Source organism: Cibotium barometz, chromosome 64, assembly GCF_041138505.1.
Source record: "Cibotium barometz isolate CiBa-2024 chromosome 64, ASM4113850v1, whole genome shotgun sequence".
NCBI classification, from domain to species: domain Eukaryota; kingdom Viridiplantae; phylum Streptophyta; class Polypodiopsida; order Cyatheales; family Cibotiaceae; genus Cibotium; species Cibotium barometz.
Genome location: NC_141109.1, coordinates 2,705,085 through 2,730,344, shown reverse-complemented (window position 1 = coordinate 2,730,344; position 25,260 = coordinate 2,705,085). Strand labels below are relative to the sequence as shown.

Here is a 25,260-nt window from a genome sequence, read left to right as displayed (position 1 = left end):
TCCAGTGTTTGTGTTGGTGATGTTGTTTACATTGATTAGTAATAATTAGATTAAGTGTTCTAAATATGTGTACATTATCTTCCGATCTATAGGCCTCCTATCCGGAGGGGTCGCATTGGTATCAGAGTCCGGTCGTCTCTCTTTCTCAAGAGGAGACACGGAGTTTTGAGATTGGAAGCAAGCACGAACACTTAATTCAATGGACAGCTAGGGCAACTCATTGGAAGTGCCGAATTCGAGGGGCCAAGTGCTTCACGGGATTCCGATGCCTTGCATGGAAGGCATAAGCCTCATCAGAGAGTTTATGATAGTGCATACATGGGACAACCATCACGTGGTAAAGAACCCATGCACGAGGAAGAGCCCAATGCATTGAGGGCTGAGTTGGAGCATATGAAGAGGCTCTTGCAGGCAAAAGAGCAAGAGCTGAAATTCTTGCATGAGGACCCCCATGTACAAAGTGTCATAGAAGCCAAGAAAGCGGATGCTATGGTGGACATGACTTTTGAGTCTATGGCTCGAGAAGTGGGCAAAAAGCCAAGGGAGTTGGCACTCTCTTATCTTATCCGCAAGGGTGACCTTAAAGAGGGAGAGGATGGATAGCTTATGTTCAAGAATCCACCCCGTTTGTAGCATGGAGACCCAGCCTCTCAAAGGTTGAGATCATATTTGCATAAAGAAGAAGTATCGGTCACCTCTCGCCATGCATCCACTCCTCATGGCACAGGAGAAAACAGATTCATGCATGCTGAAGGCCATTTGGATTCTAGGTATGTACAACATGGGGACAATGGTCGACATGCAAGCCAAAAGACCTTGCCTATTGAGTTGTCTCGTGGCGAGACAAGGCATCTTTCAGCGAAGTCACATGCAGTGGGGCCACAAGAATCAAAGACCCATGTCACTTTGGCTAGTGGAACACCTATCATTGTCCATGAAGCTCATGTAGAGAGAGCTGCCCCGTTGGACAGGGGCAAAAGAAGGAGGCAAGAGCTTGAGCCTCATGCCAAAAAGCTCAAGGAGTTCAAGGCCAGGGACAAATCAATGAAATTTGATGCCTATCATGGGGAGTTTGACGCTTCCAAGGTGCTTGCTTTTGTGGCCCTGTTTGATATTGCTTTCAGTGAAGAGGACTTCACTGAGAAGTCCAAGATCTGTCATGCAAGCATGTTTTTGAAGGGGACAGCTGCCCATTGGTGGATCACTGAAAAGACCACCAAAGACCCCATTTGCACTTGGAAAGAGTTTAAGGACAGATTTTATGCCCAATTCTTGCCACCAAATGCAGAGCATACAGTTACATTAAAGTGGGATAGACTTGATTAAAAGGATAATGAGAATGTGCAGCAGCAGTATATGAGCAAATTTTGGAAAGTTTTGCTCGAGGCTACTCGTTTCATGCAACTCTCTGAGGATGAAAAGAAAAGAAAGTTTTGATCTGGGTTGCAACCAGCCTATCGTTCGGGCATTGAATTGCACCCGAAACACACTCTTCAGCAACTTATAGCATCCGCTTTTGCTACAAAGCAATTGGTGCTTAAAATCAAGCAAGATCAAGGTGGTTCCAAGGGCAAAGAGAAGGCTGTTCCAAACCTGCAAAAAGGTGGATAGCCACCTAAAAAGAGCTTTCGGGCTTTCGGGCATTGAATTGCACCCGAAACACACTCTTCAGCAACTTATAGTATCCGCTTTTGCTACAGAGCAATTGTTGCTTAAAATCAAGCAAGATCAAGGTGGTTCCAAGGGCAACCCAAACCTGCAAAAAGGTGGACAGCCACCTAAAAAGAGCTTTCGGGATGTCTAGAAGGGAGGTAAAGCTTAAAATACCTCATCCAAGGATCATGGGCCAAAGAAGAACAAATTTGGCATGACCCCCGAGCAAAGGGAGCAATATGCAAAGGAGGGAAAATGCTTTTCTTGTGGTAGTAAAGAGCATATGTTTAGACAATGCTCCAACCGCAAACAAAAGCATGAGGACAAGTAACCCAAGGCAAATGTGCATGCAGTTCTCGATGTGCAGGGAAGCACACAACATGATGGAAAAGAGGATGGTATGCAAAGCATGGGGTCAAATCAAGGATCAACTTGCTCTATTTATGTTTGATGATTGTGCAACAGATAATTTCATCTCTACCTAGATGGCAGTTGCCTTGGGCATTGACGTTGAGGACATGGGGCCTCAAATTGAAGTAGAAGCTGCCTTTGTTGGTAAAGAGGTGCAGGTTATCCCACTTATTGGAAAGTTGCGCGTACATATTCAGGGTTACCTTGATCATGAGCATTTCTTGGTTGCACCACTTAATGGATGTGATGTATTGCTTGGAAAGCCACGGCATCATAGGCTTGAGCCCCGCAAAGAGTACGAGACAAACAGGATTTCCTTTATGCATAGAGGCCGCATGCATGTTATTGATGCTGGCAAGGAAGGGGATAGAACATAGGCTTCAGTCCCGCAAAGAGTACGAGACAAACAAGATTTCCTTTATGCATAGAGGCCGCATGCATGTTATTGATGCTGGCAAGGAAGGGGATAGAACGAGACAAACAGGATTTCCTTTATGCATAGAGGCCGCATGCATGTTATTGATGTTGGCAAGGAAGGGGATTTTAATCCATCACTATTTGAACTCCCTTTTGGGCTTAGAATTGAAAAGATTTATACTTCAATTTATGTAACTTAATGGAATACTTTTTAATAACCAATTTAGACGATGTTTTGAACATCTAATTGCTAAAGTAATTTTCTAATTTGTAATAAAAAACCATCATTAACTGACTTCTAATTTTTTCCATAAAAGCGGTTTAATCCATGACTCATTTCATCTCTCAAGCCACTAACTTTGATTCAAACAGAGTGAAATTTGAGTTAAATGGGTGCTAAAGAGCATTAAAACAGAGTGAAATTTGAGTTAAATGGGTGCTAAAGAGCATTAAAGGAAATCTTGTTTGTCTCATACTCTTTGTGGGGCTCAAGCCTATGATGCCATGGCTTTCCAAGCAATACATCACATCCATTAAGTGGTGCAACCAAGAAATGCTCATGATCAAGGTAACCCTGAATATGTACACGCAACTTCCCAATAAGTGGGGTAACTTGCACCTCTTTACCGACAGAGGCAGCTTCTAGAAGGGGATTCTATCCCAGTTGTATCTCACATCCAGATTAATAAAGCAATGAAAAAGAGTCTTTCTACATACTTGGTTTTTGTTCGTGATAGTATTGAACCAAGTCATGAAAATGTGGATGTTTTGACTCAAGATAGATTGAATTTTCTTACAAAGATTGTTTTGCTGATGCAGTGCCAGGAGCATTACCTCCTCAAAGGCCCGAGGATCATCACATAGATCTTGTGCCAGGTGGTTCTCCACCTAACAAACCCATGAAGCAGGTTAATAAGCTTTTGGAGAAAGGTTTGGTTCAGCCAAGTTCCTCACCTTATTGCTCTCCCGTGCTTCTTGTTTAAAAGAAAGATGGGTCATTCCGCATAGGACTCATTTGGCCACAGTGTTTGAAGAGTTGCAGAAGCATAAACTCTTCATTAATGCCAAGAAAAGTGAGTTCTTTCTTTCAGAGATACACTATTTGGGTCACATTGTATCCAAGGATGGTGTAAGAATGGATCCTGCCAAGATTGAAACCATTCGAAATTGGCCCGACTTGCAAAATGTACATCAAGTACGTAGTTTTCTAGGATTATGCTCATATTACAGGCGCTTCATAAGGCATTTTGCTATGATTGCCATGTCTCTACATGATCTCATGAAGAAGAAAGCCACTTTTAAATGGACCCCAAAGGAGCAGGATGCCGTCTTGTAACTCAAGAATGCTATCATATGTGGACCCGTATTGATTGTTCCCGACTTGCAAAGGTCATTCATAGTGGAATGTGATGCTTGTGGCGATTGTATAGGGGTTGTCCTAAATCAAGAAGGTCATGCAGTTGCATATGAGAGCCGTCGATTGCATGATGCCGAGCTTCATATGGATATCTATGAGAAAGAGCTCTTGGCTGTAATTCATGCCTTAAAGCTATGGAAACATTACCTTCTTGGGGCTGACTTTGTAGTCAAGACAGATCATCAAAGCTTGAGATACTTTCTATCTCTAACAAAGCTTTCGGAAAAGCAGACGAGAATGGCAAACTTTCTTTCCATGTTTCATTTTCAGATTGTATCTACTCTGGGAAAGAAAAATGTGGTGGCAGATGCATTATCCAGGAGGCCTTATGTGGCTGCAGTTTCAGTGGCCTCTCATGGAGACTTATCTGCCATGTGAGATTTGTATCATTTGGATGTTCGCCAGAAGTTGATGAGCTTGAGGAGATCCTTCAGCCAGAGCAGATTGTATTTCACAAGGAGAGAAAGTTACCACATGGGAAGCTTTCCAGGAGATACCTTGTGAAATTTAAAAATTATTTGCCAATTGATGCAAAGTGGGTAGATGAGGATTATTTTGCTGACTACCCTCAGCTTTTGCAGAGCAGGCATATCTTGAGGCTTTTCACTTGAGGTCAACTGCTTAGAAGCCCAAGGGAATGTCACCATTTGGTCCGTCTCCATTTCTGGAGCCACTTCTATGGGACTGTCACTCCATAGAGCAGCTAGATTTGTGCCATGTTCACATGGGGCCAGGCCAGTGTCCCATGTGAAAGGGCTGGTTTTATGGTGTCACATGGACGGGAGTCAGATCAGTGCCACCCGTGTGTGACCAGTGCTGCGTCACATGGACGGGAACCAGCTTCGTGTCACCCGTGTGTGATTTGCTTCGTGGTGTATGGACGGGAGCCTGTTGGTGCACCCGTGTATGGTCAGGATGGTGTCTTACCTATGGGACTGTCACTCCATAGGAAGACTAGGACATATTTATTTTTTATTTGTCGCGCCAGTTTTGTGCCCGACAGGAACCTCTTGTACAAGTTTCAATGAAAGGGAGATTTTGTCCATTATTTGTGCACATGCATTTATGCCTGCATGCATAAATTTGTTTTTGCATGACTTATTTACATGTGTCTGCTTGTTATGCCATGCCTGTACATTGGACGGGGACGTCCCTAGTGTATCGTGGAGTGCTGTTTGCTGACTTGGTGATGTGGCGTGTGAACAGGTGGTAAGTATTTTTCGTTTTGGCCTTTTAAAATGGTAAAATCCATTAAGTAGAATGAACCTTAATATTCATAAGGTATAGTGTTCACATTCATTTTTAAATAGGGGGTGGACATTTGCTTAAGAGGGGGAGGGGCCCAAAGATGATAAGTTGAATTAAGGTTTTAATAACCCTTAATTAAATGCATGGAATTCGTTTGGAAAGAACCCACGTGTGGGTTGGTGGCACTTCTTGCTTTTCTCCACGCCTGGTTGCAGTCGGGCTTTTTCTCTCCACGCTTGGATGCGCCCACCTCTCCCAATAAGGTGTACCTGCTCCTACACGCCTTCTCTACGCTTGAATGCTGTCGCCTTCTTCCCACGCTTGTGTACCTGGTGGCTGCCCATCAGAACGTGCTCATTGGTTTTCCACGTGTACTTGATAGCACTTGTGTACCTGCTGGCTTCTCATGAGAGACTGCTGGCTGTCCACGTGTACTTGACAGCACTTGTGTACTTGCTGGTTGCTGCCCACGTGTACTTGACAGTACCTGCTATACCTGCTGGCTACTCATAAGTATCTGCTGTACCTGTCTTGTGTACCTACTGGTTGCTTTGTTTTCAGTGGCCGAAGCTTCCATTTTGGAGTACAATACAAGGGAAATGGTCTTCACTACTGAGACTTGAATTAAAATCCATGCCAGGTATTTATCTCAATATATTATTTCAAATTCAGATAATAATTCAAGTTAAATGCTGTTATTTCAAGCTTTGTGTAGGTAAGTTCTTCTCTAGTTGCATACACTCTAGAAGATCATTGGGAAGAGGTTTCTCCCATGACTGCCCTGACCGTGCCCTCATTTATAGAGGAGCTAGTGAAGGTCAAGAGGGTAAGTGGAAAAACCAAGTGCAAAGCTAAATTGGGAGAACCAGGAAACGTTCCCTTTGCGGTTTACACTGTTGCTTGCGTTAGTACGGGCGTGCCTGTTTGTGCACGGTCCCGGAAGACCAGTGAAAGGCAAGTGTACACCCAGTGAAGGTGGGAACGAGCCTGTGATTTGAGGCTACTCCGATTGGTTTGAACCAGATCTGTTTGGTTGTTTGCACTCCCTAATGGAGGAATCTGGCCTTTTCTGGCCCATGACACTTGTACAAATATAAATACTCCAAGAAATACAATAAGTATTGAGGGGGGGGTCCGGCCCTTTCCGGCCCGAGTGCTGGTGTCATTTGTATTTTTCAGTGTTTCCAGTGTTTGTGTTTTTTTTTTTTTCCCGAGAAAAGATCCTTTCATTAGTTATAGAAAAAACGCCCGTAGGGCTACAAAAGATCTCTCCTGCTCAGAAGAGAAACAGAGCAGTGAGTATAGCATGGCAGCCCGGGAGACTCTCCCTAGGTGCTGCAGAATACAAGCATCAGTATAAAGGACGGAGAGGCTAAATCATACAATAGGGGGGGGGAAGAGCCAAACAGGTGGCCTGTAGTGCCAACAGGGGGATCCCGTGTGTAAGGTGTAGAAGGGGCCACAACGCCAAGTGGTGTGAAAGGCCTGGCGCCGCAAGATCGCCTCATCCGAGTCTCCCCGGATGCGGTCGTACTGTCCTCGTCGCAGGGTGTGGATCAACTCCTGCCAAATCCCACGTACAGTCTCTACTGGTGGCTCCAATCTCCCCTCAAAGGCCGAAAAGCACCGGGCCCTCCAGGTGAACCAGATGGTGAGGGTGCTGAGAAGCTCCCAACGTAAATCCCGCTCTTGTGTCCAGCTGGCGGACGAGAAATCCGGTGCCGGAATCAGGCGAGGCTGGCCCCTAATAAATCTGATGGTGTGACTGCCCTGCTCCATCTCATAGCCCATAGCAGGCCCTGACGAAGTCGACCAAGCAGCGGCACCCCACGTAAACATACCCTCTGGAGAGAGGGGAGCCAGAATACGCAGCATCCCCCGCAGCCAAATCTGCTGCGCCTGAGGGCAATCCCAAAGGCAGTGTCTCTGTGTCTCCATAGGGTGGCCGCATCGGACGCAGGCCACCGGAAGACGGCTGTAAACAAGCCAAGTGCCAACTGCTGAGCCCCTGTGGGCGACCAGCCCCACTGAAAAGTCGAGATCCTGCGGGCCTGTCGACTAGCCCAGAGCCGAGCCCAAAAATCCCCCAGGAACTCCTGTGAGAGTCCCTGTAGCCGCCAATGCCCCGTTGCCGCCGCTGGAGAGACCGTCCTCCTCGCCGTCAAAATATGCCGCCCTAGCCGAACAGTATACTGGAAAAAGGTAATCTCTGTGGCCTCAAGGGATGCATAAGGATCATGCCACTCATACTCCCCGGGGTCCCACTGTAGCCGGGCCAAGGGGCGCGCTGCATATGCCCATATGCGCCAATCCGGGAGCACATCAGCAGGATCGGGGTCTATATGCCACTTCCGAGAAGCGGCGGCCACCACCCGAATCCTCTGAAAGGTGCACTCTGCAACCAAAGGCGACTCCTCCTCCACTCACTGGAGTCTGCCCTCATCCTGAATCTCAAAGTAGAGGCAACTGCCATCCTCAGTGCAAGCTCTGACAGCAATCAGGATCTCCAACTGTGTGAAAGCTCCCATCCACCGTGGGGCCACTGGCTCGAGAGGCGTGAACCACTCCTCTGTGAGTGCCTCCTGAATATCATCTCTCATAATCAACCCCCCTCTGAAGTGACTCAGCCTCTCCACCTGGATCTCCTCTGGGAGACTGCAGAAGGCCTGCCAGTCTCCAAAACTACGAGCTGGGCCAGTCTCCAAAACTACGAGCTGGGCCGAGAACCCAGCATATGACCCTGCTTTGTGAGAACCGCTGGGCTCCAGATGAGCGGCTGTCTGGCCCGCTCCTCAACACATGAAGGAGGTCGCTGAGAGAGCCCCGGTCTCAGCAGCTCCCAAGCTCTCAGGATACTCAAAGCAAATCTGTCCTCCCATCCTCTACTGAGGCCTGTCCTCCTCATCTCTATGAAGATCCAGCGAATCTCTGGTGCCCAAGTGCCCCCTGCTAGGGGCGCCCGAGCCTGCAGCCGCCGCTGCAAGAGGAGCTCTTTCCAAGGCTCACCGCCTGGAAGCAACCCCCGAACAATAAGCTTCCCCAATAAGGCTCTGCTCTGATCGACTGGATCTATAATGCCCAAACCTCCCTGAGCCAGTGGAAGTGTAATAACTGCCCATGCAACCTTTGCCCGAGCTGGCTGACCGTCCCGCCCAGACCACAGAAAGTTCCTGATCAGCCTCTGTACCTGGCTGATGCAAGAGCTCGAGAAGATCCAGCAAGACGTAATGTACCACATGGTCGCTAACAGCACCTGATTTGCCACCACCACCCTCCCAGCCAATGATAGTCGAGCTGTACTCCAATACAAAAGCTTCTTCCGAATGCTCAGAAGAAGCGGGGCAATCTGCTGCTCAGGTGACAAATCTAGGCCAATCTGGCATCCCAAATACCGCACTGCTGTGCCCGGAGGACCATCTAAAACCGGGGTCCGGGCTCCATGCCGGAGTGGGAGCACTACTGATCCAAAAGGCCACTGTCTTGCGCCAATTGATCAATGCTCCCGAAGCTGCACTAAAAACCTGGAGCGACTGCTCTGCCCGAAGAAGATTGGCCTCTTGGCCATGCAAAAATAAGCCCGTGTCGTCTGCAAACTCAGCATCAAGCAAGTCCTCCCCCCGGACTGGGAGCTGAAGTCCTCTCAAACCAACCTCCTCTGCCGTCAAATACATGCTCATAGCCTCCGCAAAGAAGAGAAAAAGAAAGGGAGCGAGGGGACACCCCTGACGGACTGATCTGGTCAGCTCAAAACTCGGCCCTCGTCCTCCTGCAATCAACACCTGGCTGCGAGCTGTGGAATATAGAGCCGCCACCCCTCTGATCCATCCTGGCTCAAAGCCCAGGCGAAGCATAGTGCCCTCTAAGAAACCCCAATCAACTCTATCGTATGCCTTCTCAAAATCGAGAAGCATCACGACCAAGTCCTCGCCAAGAAATCTAGCCCTGGCCGTCGCCTCCCAGAAAGTAAAGATGTTGTCAAGGATACTACGCTCCTTGACAAATCCTGTCTGAGTAGCATGAATCAACTCCCCCAGGAAGGGCTGGATCCTCAAACTCAAGGCCTTTGCTAAGACCTTGTAGACAGTATTGAGGATCGTAATAGGCCTCCAATGCCGAATATCATCTGATACTCCCTCCCCCTTGGGGATAAGATAGATCAAGCCCTCTGAAAAGCTCTGCGGCATCACCCCAGTGTCCAAAACATGCTGAAAGCCCCTGCGGAGGCCTGGCCCCAAAAGGTCCCAATAGCGCATAAAAAAGGCCGGCGTCCGTCCTCCCCTGGGCAACTATGTCGCGGCAGGACCCTCAAGGCCTCGGCAAGCTCAATCTCTGAAAGAGGCGCACCAAGACCCGAACGCATACGATTTGTGACCCTCCTCTGCACATGGGCCCACACAGTCTGTCTGCAAGCATCTCTGTCCTCAGTGGCTGGCTCCGCTGAAAGCAGGTCTCTATAAAATGCAGTGGCTATGGCTCTGATCTCCCCGGGCTCAGTAGCCACCGAACCATCCGGTCTACCAAGCTGACGGACTCCTGCCCGAGCATGGCGGGGTCCAGTGATCTCAAAAAACTCACAGTCACTCTATCACCAAGCTGCGTCCACCGAGAGGCCTGATGACGATAGTAAAACTCATGTCTCTGCTCCTCTGCCTCTCTAACCTCCTGGCGTGCCTGGCTCAGCTGGGACGCCAACCACTCACATGCCGGCTGCTGCTCCTGGAGGCGCTGTAACGAGGCAAGGCTACGTCTCAGCCGATGCTCCCTCTCGCGAATCTCTCCCAGCCGTGTCAAGGCTGCAGCGTGCAGAAAAGAGCTAAGCTCGATGAGTCCCTGGGCACACTGGCCTGCTGCATCCTGGTCAGAGCACTGACTATCATGCCAGATCCTCTCAATGTCCTCAGCGAGACTGGGATCTGTAAGTACCCTCTCTGGGATCCTCAACTGCAAGCTGGGCTCCCGTGTCCTCTCCTCCCATGTCAGGATAACTGGCGCATGATCTGAAAATGAGGTGCCAGCGAGAATGCCGACGGAGCCCCCTCGCTCCCCTAACCAGTCGCCCACATAAAAGCGATCAATCCGTGATAATTTAGTCCCTCCCTGTCGACGATCCGACCGAGAGAAACTAAGACTGTCCTGAGAACGGGAGAAAGCTCCATGCTGCCATGCATCAGTGATCCTCAGTGTCATGCAAAACCGATCCCAAGCTGCAAGCTCCGTGCCGTGCACTGTAACATGACTGCCTCCCACCCTATCGGCCGGGTCCTCAAGCATATTGAAGTCTCTCCCGACACACCAATGTGCGGCCTCTGGCAATGCATCCGTAACCTGGGTCCAGAACTCTGCTCTGGCACTAGCATGATTAGGCGCATAGACGTTGAGCACGCCCAATAGCTCATCATGCACCCTCAGAATGACATACTGTGCTCTACCAGGCACAATGATCCCTCGATCCACAATGGCCTGCCGCCATACCTCTGCAATGACCATGCAAACTCCTCCCTGTCCACCCAAAGGACCAAACCCTGCAGACCAAAAGGTATCCCATCTACCAGGCATCACCGAACCATATCTCCGGATCCTGCTCTCACCCAAGTGGTGCTCCTGCATCATCAAAATATCAATGCTGCCACCAACCAGGCATCTCTGAAGCTCCTGCCTCAAGCAACCTCGATAGCGTATAAAATGTGCTCCGCCCAGGCCCTGTACATTCCATGAGATGATCCTCATGGATGACCTGTTGAGGTAGATGCTGTCTCAGCCGTGCGGCGGGCCTTCGCAAGCGGCTTGGATGGAGAGTAGTCCCCATCCGAGCGGCTGCGAATCTGCCCACCCGGTGTACTGCAAGAATCCCGGATCAGGCGCCAGTGGCTGTGGCCCATGGCGACTGCCTCCCGCTCTGACAGAGCAACCTCGTGTATACATACATATCCAGGGTCGCGTGCTAAGTCTGCCACTATACGCACGACCAAGTGACGAATCCCTGAGGCATCGACACTCTCGGGATCCAAGAAAAATTGAGCCAACTCCCAGAGCCGGCCTATCACACCTGTCACCTCCAGGTCGCTCACATGATGTGAAAACTCAACTGCCTGAGTCTTCAAAGTGCTAATAGTGAGCTCTAGAGTCCACTCCCGGTCGCAAGGGCCACAGAGAGGGAACGAGAAGGCCACTGCTGAATCAAGTGCCTCCTCCCCGCGGGCCGGAGGTATCACTACATGAACGCGGATGGGTGCTGGCTCATGGGGGCCCTCTGCTCCAAAAAGCCGAGTGAAAGCGTAACCGAAAGCATCCGATCGTTGTCTAACACCGAGGCGACTCAGCCGACTGCGGATAGATGATATCCGTGAAGCTCGGATCGGCATGGCAGGTCTCCTCTGTGGTGCTCGAGCGAGATCGGTGCTCAGCGCCCTCCGGACTGCGGGCGAACGCCAGGGGACTGCCAGGGTCTCCCGGGAAGGCGAGGCGGGTGGGGGGGGGGGGGGGGGCGAGGGGGGCGGAGAGGGAGCCGCTGCCGAGACCAGAGCGGGGGCGGGCGGAGGCGAAGGTGGAAGCGAGGCAATGGGAGGGGATGAGGGTGGGGGTGGGGGGGGTGAAGGAGGGGGTGCTGGCATCTCCTGGTCCTCAGTCACTGCAGGGGGCTCCTCCTGGAAAGGAGCAAAGCTGTTCCTCACGGGAACCCAGTGAGGCTGCTGCTGCTGCAGTGGTCTCTGTGCGTGTTGCTGTGACTGTCTCCCTCGGCGGCGCCCCTGTCCAGGTTGCCACTTCGAGGTCTCTGTGGCCTGAGCAGGTGTCCCGGAGGCAGCCTGCCGTGCCGCATCTGTGGGCGGGCCATCAGGGGCTTGCTGTTGTGGTGAGGGTCAAGGTCTCCTGCGAGGGGCAGGCCTTGGCCAGATGGCCGACCTGCCTGCATATGAAGCACTGGTTCGGGAGCCCCGAGAACTCCACTCTCTGATCAATCCATCCCCCCTCTATCCTAGGTAGCTGAATGACCTTAGGAAGGAGGAGATGTCAGACACCAAAACTCTGACGGAGGGTAGCCCAGCTGCTTTGGCCACCACTGAAGCTGCTGTGGGGCCAGTCTCAAGTACCGAGCCCACCAATGCTCCTAGCCGAGAGAGAAGCGGAAGATACTCTCGGCGAAGTCCAGGGAAGCAAACTGTAACATGAAAAAGGCGCTCTCCCTGCTCAGCTGCTGTTGGATCAAAGCCATGCTGCCAAGGTCTGAAGAAAGCCCGAGCACCCCTGATGTCAAGGGGACTCATGGCAAGGACCTTGGCCACACTTTGGGCGGTCTCAAACTCGATCTGATAATGTCCCCGGCCCAGAAGCTGTACGTCCAGGATCTTGCCCACATCTGCAAGCAGGCGGGCCTCGAGAAGATCCCGGATCTCCCCTCTGCTGGGGCGAGTGGCGACTATACGGCAGATGGTGGAATGGGCCTGAAGGCGTTCCACCTCTGCGGCGAGGCTCGCTTCCTCTTCCGGCGAAAGAGAGAGCCTGATGGGGGCGGGCGAGGGGGCGGGCGAGGGGTCCCTCTGAGGCGAGGCGGGAGGAGTCTCCATCAGAGTCTGAAGCTCAGGCGTAGGCGAGGCGAAAGCGGAAAACCTGCAAGAAACGGGCTGCACACAGGAAGGCGGAAGACCGGAGGAGAAAAGAAACAAAAGCCCCAGGGGGGCGGAGGTCAGCACGAAAAGGAGAGGGGGGTGGGGGTAAAAACGGCGAAGGAAAAGCATGGGGGGGGGGGGGGGGGGCGGCAGCTGCACGACTGAGGGGCGGGAGGAGAATGCTGGCGGAAGGGGGCGATGCAGAGGCGAAATGGGCGAAGAAGGGGATGGGGCGAGAAGGCGAAGAGGCGAGGAGGGAGGGGGCGAGGGGGCAAGGAGGGAGCGCAGCAACGAGGGAGGGGGGGCGCAGCAGAAAGCAGGCGAAGGGTGGCGGGTAGAGCACCGAGGGAAGGTGGCGAAGGAACAAAACAGGCGGGGGGGGGGGCAAGAGCACAATGGCGGGGGGGGGGAGCTGGTGTGCAGGTCTCGCAGGCAGGAGGCGGGGCGCAGCTTCAGCGAGCCGATCGTAAACCTTAAGCACTTCAGTGTTTGTGTTGCTGATGTTGTTTCCATTGATTAATAATAATTAGATTAAGTGCTCTAAATATGTGTATATTGTCTTCCGATCTGTAGGCCTCCTATAGGGAGGGGTCGCAGTCTGCCTGTTATGCTGTGCCAGTACATTGGACGGGGACGCTTCCCCTAGTGTACCGTGGAGTGCTGCTTGCTGACTTGGTGGTGTGGCGTGTGAATAGGTGGTAAGTATTTCCATTTTGGCCCTTTTAAAAGGTAAAATCCATAAACTATGGTTAACTTTAATGTTTATGAGCTAATGTGTTCACACACATTTTAAAAAGGGGTTGGACATTTTCTTTTGATGGTGCCCATAGTATTAAATTGGTTTTAAGGCTTTATAACCTTTAAAAAAGCGATTGCATGAAATATTAATATTTTATGCCGCACGTGGGTGGTGGCTGAATTTTTCTCTCCATCGCCTGCTCTCTTTCTCTCTCCATCGCTTGATATTCTACTCCATTTTTTGTACTCGCCTGCTGCCCACCTGAAGAATGGAACAGGCTGTGTGTGTGCTGTACAGCTGAAGTACCTGCTGTACTTGCCTCCCACCTGCACACGTGTGCTGTAAGGCTGCTGAAAACTGTACCTGCCTGCTCTGAACCAGCCTGTACTTGCTGCCCATGTATTGAATCTGCAAGTACAGCACTTGATGTACCTGTTGCAAAATCTGAATAGCACTTGGTTGGTTGTACCTGCACACGTGTGGAGCATCTACTATACCTACTGTACCTACATAGTACTTGGCTGGTTGTACCTGCACATGTGTGAAGCATTTTATGTACCTGCTGTACTTGTTGCAAGTACAAACCTTGAATACTATGTGGTTGTACTTGATGTGTTTGATTGTACCCGCTACAAATTGTACCTGTTGTACCTGGATTGTACTCACCGTACTATGTGCCCTCATGTTTTCTCATTTTTTTTTTCCGAGAAAAGATCCTTTCATTAGTTATATAAAAACGCCCGTAAGGCTACAAAAGATCTCTCCTGCTCATAAGAGAAGCAGAGCAGAGAATACAGCAGGGCAGCCCGGGAGACTCTCCCTAGGTGTTGCCAAATACAAGCATCAGTACAAAGGACTGAGGGGCTAAATCATACAATAGGGGAGGGGAGGGGGGGGGGGGGAAAGCCAAACAGGTGGCCTGTAATGCCAACGGGGGGATCCCGTGTGTAAGGTATAGAAGGGGCCGCTGCGCCAGGTGGCGTGAAAGGCCTGACGCCGCAAGATCGCCTCATCCGAGTCGCCCCGGATGCGGTCATACTGTCCTCGCAGGGTGTGGATCAACTCCTGCCAAATCCCCCGTACAGTCTCTACTGGGGGCTCCAGTCTCCCCTCAAAGGCCGTGAAACACCGGGACCTCCAGGTGAACCAGATGGTGAGGCTGCTGAGGAGCTCCCATCGTAAATCCCTCTCCTGTGTCCAGCTGGCGGATGAGAAATCCGGTGCCGGAACCAGGCGAGGCTGGCCCCTAATGAATCTGATGGCCTGACTGTCCTGCTCCATCTCATAGCCCATAGCAAGCCTTGACGAAGTCGACCAAGCAGCGGCACCCCACGTAAACATACCCTCTGGAGAGAGGGGGGCCAGAATACGCAGCATCCGCAGCCAAATCTGCTGCGCCTGAGGGCAATCCCAAAGGCAATGTCTCTGTGTCTCCATAGGGTGGCCGCATCGGACGCAGGCCGCCGGAAGACTGCTGTAAACAAGCCAGGTGCCACCTACTGAGCCCCTGTGGGCGACCAGCCCACTGGAAAGTCGAGATCCTGCGGGCCTGTCGACTAGCCTAGAGCCGAGCCCAAAAATCCTCCAAGAACTCCTGTGAGAGTCCCTGTAGCCGCCAATGCCCCGCTGCAGCTGGAGAGGGCTACAAAAGATCTCTCCTGCTCATAAGAGAAACAGAGCAGTGAATACAACAAGGCAGCCCGGGAGACTCTCCCTAGGTGCTGCAAAATACAAGCATTAGTACAAAGGACTGAGAGGCTAAATCATACAATAGGGGGGGGGGGAAGAGCCAAACAGGTGGCCTGTAGTGCCAACGGGGGGATCCCGTGTGTAAGGTGTAGAAGGGGCCACAGCGCCAAGTGGTGTGAAAGGCCTGGCGCCGCAAGATCGCCTCATCCCGAGTCTCCCCGGATGCGGTCATACTATCCTCGCAGGGTGTGGATCAACTCATGAATCTGATGGCCTGATTGCCCTGCTCCATCTCATAGCCCATAGCAGGCCCTGACGAAGTCGACCAAGCAGCGGCACCCCACGTAAACATACCCTCTGGAGAGAGGGGAGCTAAAATACGCAGCATCCGCAGCCAAATCTGCTGCGCCTGAGGGCAATCCCAGAGGCAATGTCTCTGTGTCTCCATAGGGTGGCCGCATCGGACGCAGGCCGCCGGAAGACCGTTGTAAACAAGCCAGGTGCCAACTGCTGAGCCCCTGTGGGCGACCAGCCACTGGAAAGTCGAGATCTTGCGGGCCTGTCGACTAGCCCAAAGCCGAGCCCAAAAATCCTCTAGGAACTCCTGTGAGAGTCCCTGTAGCCGCCAATGCCCCGCTGCAGCTGGAGAGACCATCCTCCTCGCCGTCAAAATATGCCGCCCCAGCCGAACTGTATACTGGAAAAAGGTGATCTCTGCGGCCTCAAGGGATGCATAAGGATCATGCCACTCGTACTCCCCAGGGTCCCACTGTAGCCGGGCCAAGGGGCGCGCTGCATATGCCCATATACGCCAATCCGGGAGCACATCTGCAGGGTCGGTGTCAATATGCCACTTCCGAGAAGCGGCGGCCACTACCCGTATCCTCTGAAAGGTGCACTCTGCAACCAAAGGCAACTCCACCTCCACTCTCTGAAGTCTGCCCTCATCCTGAATCTCATAATAGAGGCATCTGCCATCCTCAGTGCAAGCTCTGACAGCAATCAGGATCTCCAACTGTGTAAAGGCTCCCATCCACCGTGGGGCCACTAGCTCGAAAGGCGTGAACCACTCCTCTGTGAGTGCCTCCTGAATATCATCTCTCATAATCAACCCCCCTCTGAAGTGACTCAGCCTCTCCACCTGGATCTCCTCTGGGAGACTGCAGAAGGTCTGCCAGTCTCCAAAACTACGTGCTGGGCCTGCCGCTAAAGGTCCCCAGGCTAGACGAGGCCGAGAACCCAGCATATGACCCTGCTCTGTGCGAACCGCTGGGCTCCAAATGAGCGGCTGTTTGGCCCGCTCCTCAACACAAGAAGGAGGTCGCTGAGATAGCCCCGGTCTCAGCAGCTCCCAAGCTCTCAGGATGCTCAAAGCAAATCTGTCCTCCCATCCTCTACTGAGGCATGTCCTCCTCATCTCTATGAAGATCCAGCGAATCTCTGGTGCCCAAGTGCCCCCTGCTGGGGGAGCCCGAGCCTGCAGCCGCTGCAAGAGAAGCTCTTTCCAAGGCTCAGCGCCTGGAAGCAGCCCCCGAACAATAAGCTTCCCCAATAAGGCTCTACTCTGATCGACTGGATCTATAATGCCCAAGCCTCCCTGAGCCAGCGGAAGTGTAATAACTGCCCGTGCAACCTTTGCCCGGGCTGGCTGACCGTCCCGCCCAGACCAAAGAAAGTTCCTGATCAGCCTCTGTACCTGGCTGATGCAAGAGCTCGAGAAGATCCAGCAAGACGTAATGTACCACATGGTCGCTAACAGCACTTGATTTGCCACCACCACCCTCCCAGCCAAGGATAGTTGAGTTGTACTCCAATACAAAAGCTTCTTCCGAATGCTCAGAAGAAGCGGGGCAATCTGCTGCTCAGGTGACAAATCTAGTCCAATCTGGCATCCCAAATACCGCATTGCTGTGCCAGGAGGAATCCATCTAAAACCGGGGTCCGGGCTCCAAACCGGAGTGGGAGCACTACTGATCCAAAAGGCCACTGTCTTGCGCCAATTGATCAATGCTCCCGAGGCTGCACTAAAAACTTGGAGCGACTGCTCTGCCCGAAGAAGATTGGCTTCTTGGCCATGCAAAAATAAGCCCGTGTCGTCTGCAAACTCAGCATCGAGCAGGTCCTCCCCCCTGACTGGGAGCTGGAGTCCTCTCAAACCAACCTCCTCTGCCGTCAAATACATGCTCATAGCCTCCGCAAAGAAGAGAAAAAGAAAAGGGGCGAGGGGACACCCCTGATGGACTGATCTGGTCAGCTCAAAACTCGGCCCCCGTCCTCTTGCAATCAACACTTGGCTACGAGCTGTGGAATACAGAGCCGCCACCCCTCTGATCCATCCTGGCTCAAAGCCCAGGCGAAGCATAGTGCCCTCTCATGTTTTCTCATTTGTGTAATTCTGACATTTGTTAATTTAAATTCAGAGAATTCTTTAAGTTGTGCAGTGCAAGATCAAAGCATGTATATGCTGACCATGCTCAGGAATGTTCTTCCTGGTGTGGTTAGTATATTTTCCTGTGTGGTTGTTGTTAACCGTGCTCTTAGAGCTTTTGAGAGCCAGTGAAGGTTTGACTCACCAAGGAATTTGGGAGCAAAGCTCATTGGGGAGAACCAGGCCATACTCCCTCCGTGGCGCACCCCTTGGCCTGCGTTAGTACGGGCGTGCCTGTTGTTGCATGGTCTTGGAAGACCAGTGAAAGGCAGGTGTCCACCCAGTGAAGGTGGGAATGAGCTTGTGATTTGAGGCTACTCCGACCAACACATCTTCATCGACTTGAACGAGTCGGTTGTTTTCACTCCTTGGGGGAGAAATCTAGCCTATTAGGCCCGTGACACTTGTACATAAAAATACTCCAAGAAATATAAAATGTATTAAGAGGGGGGCCGGCCCTTTTAGGCCCCAGTGCTGGTGTCATGTGTATTCTCAATATTTCCAGTATTTATGTTGCTGATGTTGTTTCCATTGTTTAATATCAGTTAAATTAAGTGTTCTAAATATGTGTATATTGTCTTCCGATCTGTAGACCTCCTGTAGGGAGCGGTCACACCCAAACCCTTGATGTTCCATGAGACAATCCGCATAACTAAGAGCGGTGGGAAGCGGAACCGTCTGAACTGCCCTCCACTCGAAGAGTCTTGGGCGTGGGTTTTGATGGAGAGTAATTACTATCAGTCTTGGGCAAAGCCGCGCCAGATGGGCACGAATCTTGGCCTCCATGCGGAGCCACTCTATTCAAGCCCTGGAGTATGCATGCTTTGGACTCCAGCTATCTCATATAGTGCAGGTATTCGGAGGATAGGGGGAGTGATACAGCCACTGAAACATGAAGAAACACAAAAAGCAGCACCTCTAGGTTGCGGACACCATCTCCCTTGCTTGATTCGTAAGGCCTAAGCCACCAAACTCCATCCGAGGCGAAGGCCAGAGGTGGGTAAGCACATCAGGGATGCCTAGGTCGTGCAAATGGTGCGAGATCTCTATGGCTTGCCCTTGAATGGCGATGGACATTGACTCCATGCTCCAATCCGTCCCCTGTGCTGCGCTCAGTGCGAAGGAGAAGATCATCGTGACACTCTCTGGGGTGGACAGTTTGGAGTGATATAACACCACACATGCGAATGGGAACCATTGTCTCCTCAAACATACCAGCTCCTTCGACAGGGAGGCATCAGAAAAAACTGTAGTCAACTGGTTGCCTCACACCCTAGGGGGGGCAGCCCGCATCAGAGAGGCAATGGTGGTCATCTCTACCGGCTCTGTAAAACGATGATCAAGCGGCAAACTGAGCTGGCCGGCTGTCTCTGCTTCGGATCTGGCGCAACCGGAGGGCGGCAAGAGTGCTTTAGAGAAGTAGAAAGGGGGGGGGGGGAGGGGTTCTGGTACAATCGGAGTAGAGGGAGTTGCAGGGGGGAGAGCTAGAGCAGACGGCGAGGGAGACGGGGGGGGGGGGGGGGGGGGGGGGGGGGGGGGGGGGGGGGGGGGGGGCGCCGCCTGGCGACTTGGGAGGGAGAGCCCGCATCAGAGAGGCAATGGTGGTCATCTCTACCAGCTCTATAAAACGATGATCAAGCGGCAGATTGAGCTGGCCGGCTGTCTCTGCTTCGGATCTGGTGCAACCGGAGGGCGGCAAGAGTGCTCTAGAGAAGTAGAAGAGGGGGGGGGGGGGGGGGAGGAGGGGTTCTGGTACAACTGGAGTAGAGGGAGTTGCAGGGGGAGAGCTAGAGCAGACGACGAGGGAGACAGGGAGGGGGGGGTTGTGAAGCTCGCCATAGGCTTTGGAGGGTTAGCAAATGTCTCGGGAAACTGATGGCCTAGAGGGGGATCTCGACGAGGTAATGGTCTCTAGAAGGGGGGAGTCTGGGGGCGGGTTCCTCAAAGGTACTGAGGGCCTCCCCCCCCCTTCTCCCCTGTAGACTACGAAGTGAAATGGTGTGTGGCATTTGGCCTCGGGGAGGCACATATGAAGGGATGGAATCCCAGCTGTCCGTGCAAGAACTGAAGCCGCAAGGTGGGGGGGGGATTCCATCACTCTCCCGATAACACCACCTATCATCGAGAGGAGAGGAAGGTATTCCTTCCTAAGACTTGGAAAGCAGACTGTCACAGGGAAAGCTTGAGTTGCTAGCCAAAGGGTCAGACGCCGGGTTGAAGTCGTGCTACCAGCTTGCAAAGAAATCTTGGGCCGTACACAGTGCGATGGGGCTCAACTGCATGAAATTGTCCGAAGCTGCAAGTGAATCGAACTCAACTTGATAGTAGTCACGCTCCGATGAATGCTAGTGATCTGTCCAGGTGCGCTAAGAAGGCTTGCCCGTAAAACAGATCCCTGAATTGTGCGCGCACCGGTGTGAGGAAGGTATCCCTTCCTAAGACTAGGAAAGCAGACTGTCACAGGAAAGCCTGAGATGCTAGCCAAAGGTCGGACGCCGGGTCGATGTCACGTGCATCCTACACTTGGATGCCACATAGACATATCTGAACAAGAAGGTGCAGAAGCAGGAGTGGAAACTCGTCCCATGTGAGCCCAGTCCGGGACGAGTGAGCTAGGGTTCCACTCTACACGTCCGAGGTTAGGTGTGCAATGTGTTGCACATGAAACAGTGCTAGTCCATAATGTGAGTCTCCCTCTGGAATGATGTTAGATGACCTGTGTGCTTGGTTTGCAACCGGATGCCAGACATCTGTAGAAGCATGCAGGATTTGCATGTAGAAAAGGGGTCCAGCCCACTGAGAAGAGGGCATAGTGCGCTCTTGCATGGGCATGGGGTAAGCTTAGAGCCACCCCAAGGGGCTAGCCTCCAGGAGGGCCCCAGGCCTTGCCCACCAGTCCTAAAGTGGGTTGGGTAGGCTGTCGGCCAGCTCAAGGGGGCCTGGCCAGGCAGCCGACAGGTCCCTGGGCCCAGCCCAGCCAGTCGGCCAAGTGTGGGGCAGCCCACACAGCCTGCGCAGGGCTGCCTAGTATGCGCCTAGTGGCTAGTCGGTTTAGTAGTGTGAAATGAGGGATAGAGCATATAAATGCTATTTTGTCCAAGTCGTGGAGGAAACAGCGACCAGAGCATTTTAGGGGTATAAATACCCAAGCATGAAAACAGGATCTATGTCATTTGAGCGGAGGGGGAGGAGGGGGGGGAGAAGGGGGTGGGGAAGGAGCCACTGAAAAAGCGGGAGCGGGAACGGGAGGAGGCGAAGGTGGAAGGGAGGCGGGAGGGGGGGACGAGGGAGGGGGGGGGTGGGGGCGAAGGGGGGGGGTGCTGGCATCTCCTGATCCTCAGTCTGCGCTGGGGTCTCCTCTTGGAGGGGAGCAACCTTCGGAAGGGAGGAGATGTCAAGAACCAAAACTCTGACTGAAGGCAGGCCAGCTGCTCTAGCCACCACTGAAGCTGCTGTGGGGCAAGTCTCAAGCACCGAGCCCACCAATGATCCTATCCTAGAAAGGAGCAGAAGGTACTCGCGGCGAAGTCTAGGAAAGCAAACTGTGACATGGAATAGGCGCTCTCCCTGCTCGGCCGTGTTGCCAAGGTCTGAAGAAGGCCCGAGCGCTCCTGATGTGAAGGGGACTCATGGCTAGGACCTGGGCCACGCTTTGGGCTGTCTCGAACTCAATCTGGTAGTGTCCGCAGCCCAGTAACTTAACGTCCAGGATCTTTCCCACATCTGCAAGAAGGCGGGTCTGGAGAAGATCCCGGATCTCCCTTCTGCTAGGGCGAGTGCCAACCATACGGCAGATGGTGGAATGTGCCTGGAGGCGTTCCACCTCTGCGGCGAGGCTCGCTTCCTCTTCTGGCGAAAGAGAAAGCCTGATGGGGGTATCCTCAGGGGCGGGCGAGGGGGCTGCGGAAGAGTTCCTCTGAGGTGGGGCGGGAGGAACCTCCATTAGAGTCTGAAGCTGAGTCGAGGGCGAAGAGAAAAACGGAGGGTCCTGCAAGAACCAAGCTGCACGAAAAAGCGGAGCGGGGAGGGGAAGAGGGGGGAAGGGCGGAAGACAAAGGGGGAGGGGTGGAAGATAGAGGGGGAGGGGCGGAAAAAAAAACAGAGGGGGAGGGGCGGAAAGCAGAGAAAAAGGGGGGGGGGGCAGCGGGGAAAGCGCGAAAGGGGGGGGAGGGGCGGGGGCAGGCAGGGGGGCGGGACGCGGAGGAAGGGGGGAGCGGGGGGCGCGAAGGAGACGGAGGCAGGCGGGCAGGGGGCGACGGGCGCGAAAGGGAGGGCGGGGGGCGCAAGAAGCACAGGGGCGAGGAGGGGCGGTGCGAGCAGGCGGGGGGAGGGGCGGAAGGCAGAGAAAAAGGGGGGGGGGGCAGCGGGGAAAGCGCGAAAGGGGGGGGAGGGCGGGGGCAGGCAGGGGGGCGGGACGCGGAGGAAGGGGGGGGGCGCGGGGGGCACGAAGGAGACGGAGGCAGGCGGGCAGGGGGCGACGGGCGCGAAAGGGAGGGCGGGGGGCGCGAGAAGCACAAGGGCGGGGGGGGGGGCGGTGCGAGCAGGCGGGGAGGGGGGGTGCGAGCAGGCGGGGAACGGCGAAGGTAGCTTGAGCGGGGGGGGGGGGGGGGGGGGGCGAAAGCTTCAGCGAGCGCTGTATATGAATGGTTAAGTGCTTTGTCCGGGGTTCTTCTCATTAACATTTGTTTAGTTGTGAGTTTTAAGCTCTACCGCTGCATTATATTTGGTCTGCCTGGAGGGGTCCAAACCTGCCCGGAACAGCTGCATCTTACCAGAGCAGATAATTCGAGGCTGATGTCTGAGTCCTGATGCTTGGCCTAATAAGTGCGAGACATCTATACGCCCTGTGGATACAAAACTGTGCAGGCTTCATGTGCGGAAAACTACGTGGACCTATGTAAGCCTACACAATTGGCTCTTGGACTGGGGCTCACAACGGGAGGAAATGCACATTACTTGCACGTAAACATGCCTGTATGTGCACGTGGCGCCCAATGTGGGGTGCATGCGAGAAATAGCATTTGGGAAAGTACTGAATTTGATGTTACCAAGAGGGGAACCCAATGCATTTTTAATACTTCATTATTAATCAAATTCCATGCCAAGAGCTCCGGGATTTTCCCAACTCAGGTTGTATGAGACCTTGCATTGCACATTATGTTTTGCACATTAGAAAAAGGTAAGGTGCAGTTAATTTCAATGTTTTGTCTCCGACATGCTGCAAGGAGCTTGCTTCTTTCTAGTTCAAACTTGATAGCCAATAGACATATCTGTTGGGTGCACTGATGAGGTTTTCTGGTTTGCAGGACATGAGGATGAGATATATGATGTGGTTGTAGTTGGAGGCGGGCATGCGGGTTGTGAAGCAGCACTTGCGGCTGCACGGATGGGGGCAAGGACCCTACTTCTTACACTGAATCTTGATCGAATCGCTTGGCAAGTATGTTTCATGTATCTAAGAAGGCTCTGTACATGGATATTACTTTGTTAGGCTTTGGCTTTACTCAAGTCTCTCTTTCTTTTTGAGCTAGTGGTGTGTAAATTTGTGACTTTTGTGATTTGGGTAGCATCCATCTTTTGGCTCATCGTGTTATAAGAAGGGTCGGGTGAGTTCAAATCTTTATATTAATACTTTCAACTCTTCTGCAAGTGAGGAGTAGCTTGACTGAAGAGGATTGTGTTTGTATTAAAGAATACAAACTGTTAGGATGATGACGTTTCCATCAGAACACAAATTATTTGCACCAATGAAATGGCAAGTGGAGTTCCAGCAGAAAGGAAGGGCTCTTTGAGTAGGTCATTTTAAGTGGGGTCTTGCCTGATTCGGTAAGTTTAGCTCAACATGTGTTCTTTTGAATGCACAAGGGAGAAGGCATGTCTACTGTACGCATCACCTGCTGTACGATGCACAGAAAGCATCTGCATGTTCTTTATTTAATTTTCATCAGCAGTCCACACCCCACACTTGGGAGGGCAGCTCTTCCTTTATAGCCTTCAGAATCCCTTTGTGGTTGTTTAGGGCTTGTCTGCTGCTACATTCTTGTACCGTCTCAAAGGTGGTTGAGCCTGGTCTCCAAAACAGTTGGTGGGAACGGGGTGTTGAATGCATCACTCACAATGTGGCAGTTGTCTCACATGCAGAGGAAGCATGGTGGATGATATGCAATGTAATTGAAGCTGGTCATTCTTACACCTCCCTAAGAGGGCTATTGCATGGGTTTGGCCTATGTGGGGGTGGGATCCACACTAGGAGGGTGGGTACACATGCAGTCCTCTGTGGTTCTTGAGTGCTTGCCTTGGGGAATTTTTTACAATCAATGCAAGCAGAAGAAGCAAAAGAATGGTGCACAAAGAACTTGAACCTGCACATCAGGATAAGATTTTAGGGATGGTGTTCAAGTCAAGAGCTTACTGTAGCCTTGCCGAAGCATGTGTCGTTGGGTCTTGCCGTAGAGCTGCACTTGCAACGTCCCTTTGTGGTACTTGGTAGAAGTGGTCCACACCTTATGATTGGCAGAATGAGCGCTAGGACCACCTGGGAATGATTTGCATGGGTAGATGGTGCTCCAGATCTTCTTGGTGCGACATAATATTACAACCCGAGCTCATAGCGTGATGCCTAGAGATTGGGCTTCTTCATGGTGAGTACGTCGGCTAGGGCGAGGTTGTGGTGTTGAATTGGAGTCGAAGGAGAGGTTGCATGCATTGAAGCTCTTTGGAGGTATTTGCTAGGTTGAGGGTTCTCCAGGCGATGGGTCGTACCATGGGCCAGGCTTGCGCCTGCCATGGTCCACCCATCCAGAGATGTACATGGAGGGTTGGTATTGAGTGTTGAGTTTCGACCAACCCTAATGTCTAGCAAAAATACACAGAAAAGAGCAAGAACACAAAGTCGAAAGTAATAGAGAGCTTGGAAGTGTGGATATACTAGAATGAAGTGATAAGATGTGTACAACCACAAGTACTCTAAGTACAAACACAAAATGTATAAGTATAGGTGTTCAGATACACCAAATGTCCAGGGGAAAAACCTCTTTAATGTGTAGAGGAAAAAAGTGTCTTGGTAAGCGCCCATTCACATGGTTACTACCACATTTGTATAATCCTACAAATCCCCCCTGTAGTGATAGTGTGAACATGTACACGTTAGCATATCACTCTCCAAATGGGAGTAAGCGTAAAGCTTTGTGGAAAGCTTCAAACTTCCCTCAAGGCACGCCTTCATAATCAGATCTGCAATGTTGTCATGTGTAGGATAATAGATCAAGTTGATCTCCCTTGCATGTATCCTCTCTCTCACATAGTGATGACGAATCTCTCTCTCTCTCTCTCTATATATATATTCTCTCTCTCTCTTTCTCTCTTTCTCTCGCTCTCTCCGTCTCTTTGGTGCAACAAAGAGGATGAACGGATAGTTGGAGGGGTACCACAAGGCAAAGGGCTAACTCGTAAGGTGCGAGCATGGAAAACGAGATTCCTTGCCACAGCCATAGCACTTTGGCTATCAGTGAGAATGGGAGTGGGTTTCTGCTAACACCTACGAAGATCTGCCATCAATCTCCTCGACCATACACACTCAACGGCAGTAGCAAAAGCTGCCGTGTACTTGGCTTCACAAGATGATGTGGCCACAGTTTGTTGCTTTTTGCTCAAC

General features: G+C 52.1%; 1 protein-coding gene across 4 annotated transcripts in view; it reads left to right on the top strand.

Moving 5' to 3' along the window:
* The window catches only part of LOC147603207 (uncharacterized), a 161,684-nt gene that overhangs the window by 11,983 nt on the left and 124,441 nt on the right, over nt 1–25,260 (top strand). For 3 of the 4 annotated variants that reach the window (XM_086796593.1, XM_086796591.1, XM_086796594.1), the window contains one exon: nt 22,913–23,046. The exons of the other annotated variant lie outside the window; for it this stretch is intronic. In XM_086796593.1, the coding sequence (XP_086652719.1) occupies nt 22,993–23,046 (54 nt within the window). In that variant the 5' untranslated portion in view covers nt 22,913–22,992. Of the gene's footprint in view, nt 1–22,912; nt 23,047–25,260 lie in introns of those variants that run through there. 4 annotated transcript variants of the gene reach the window in all.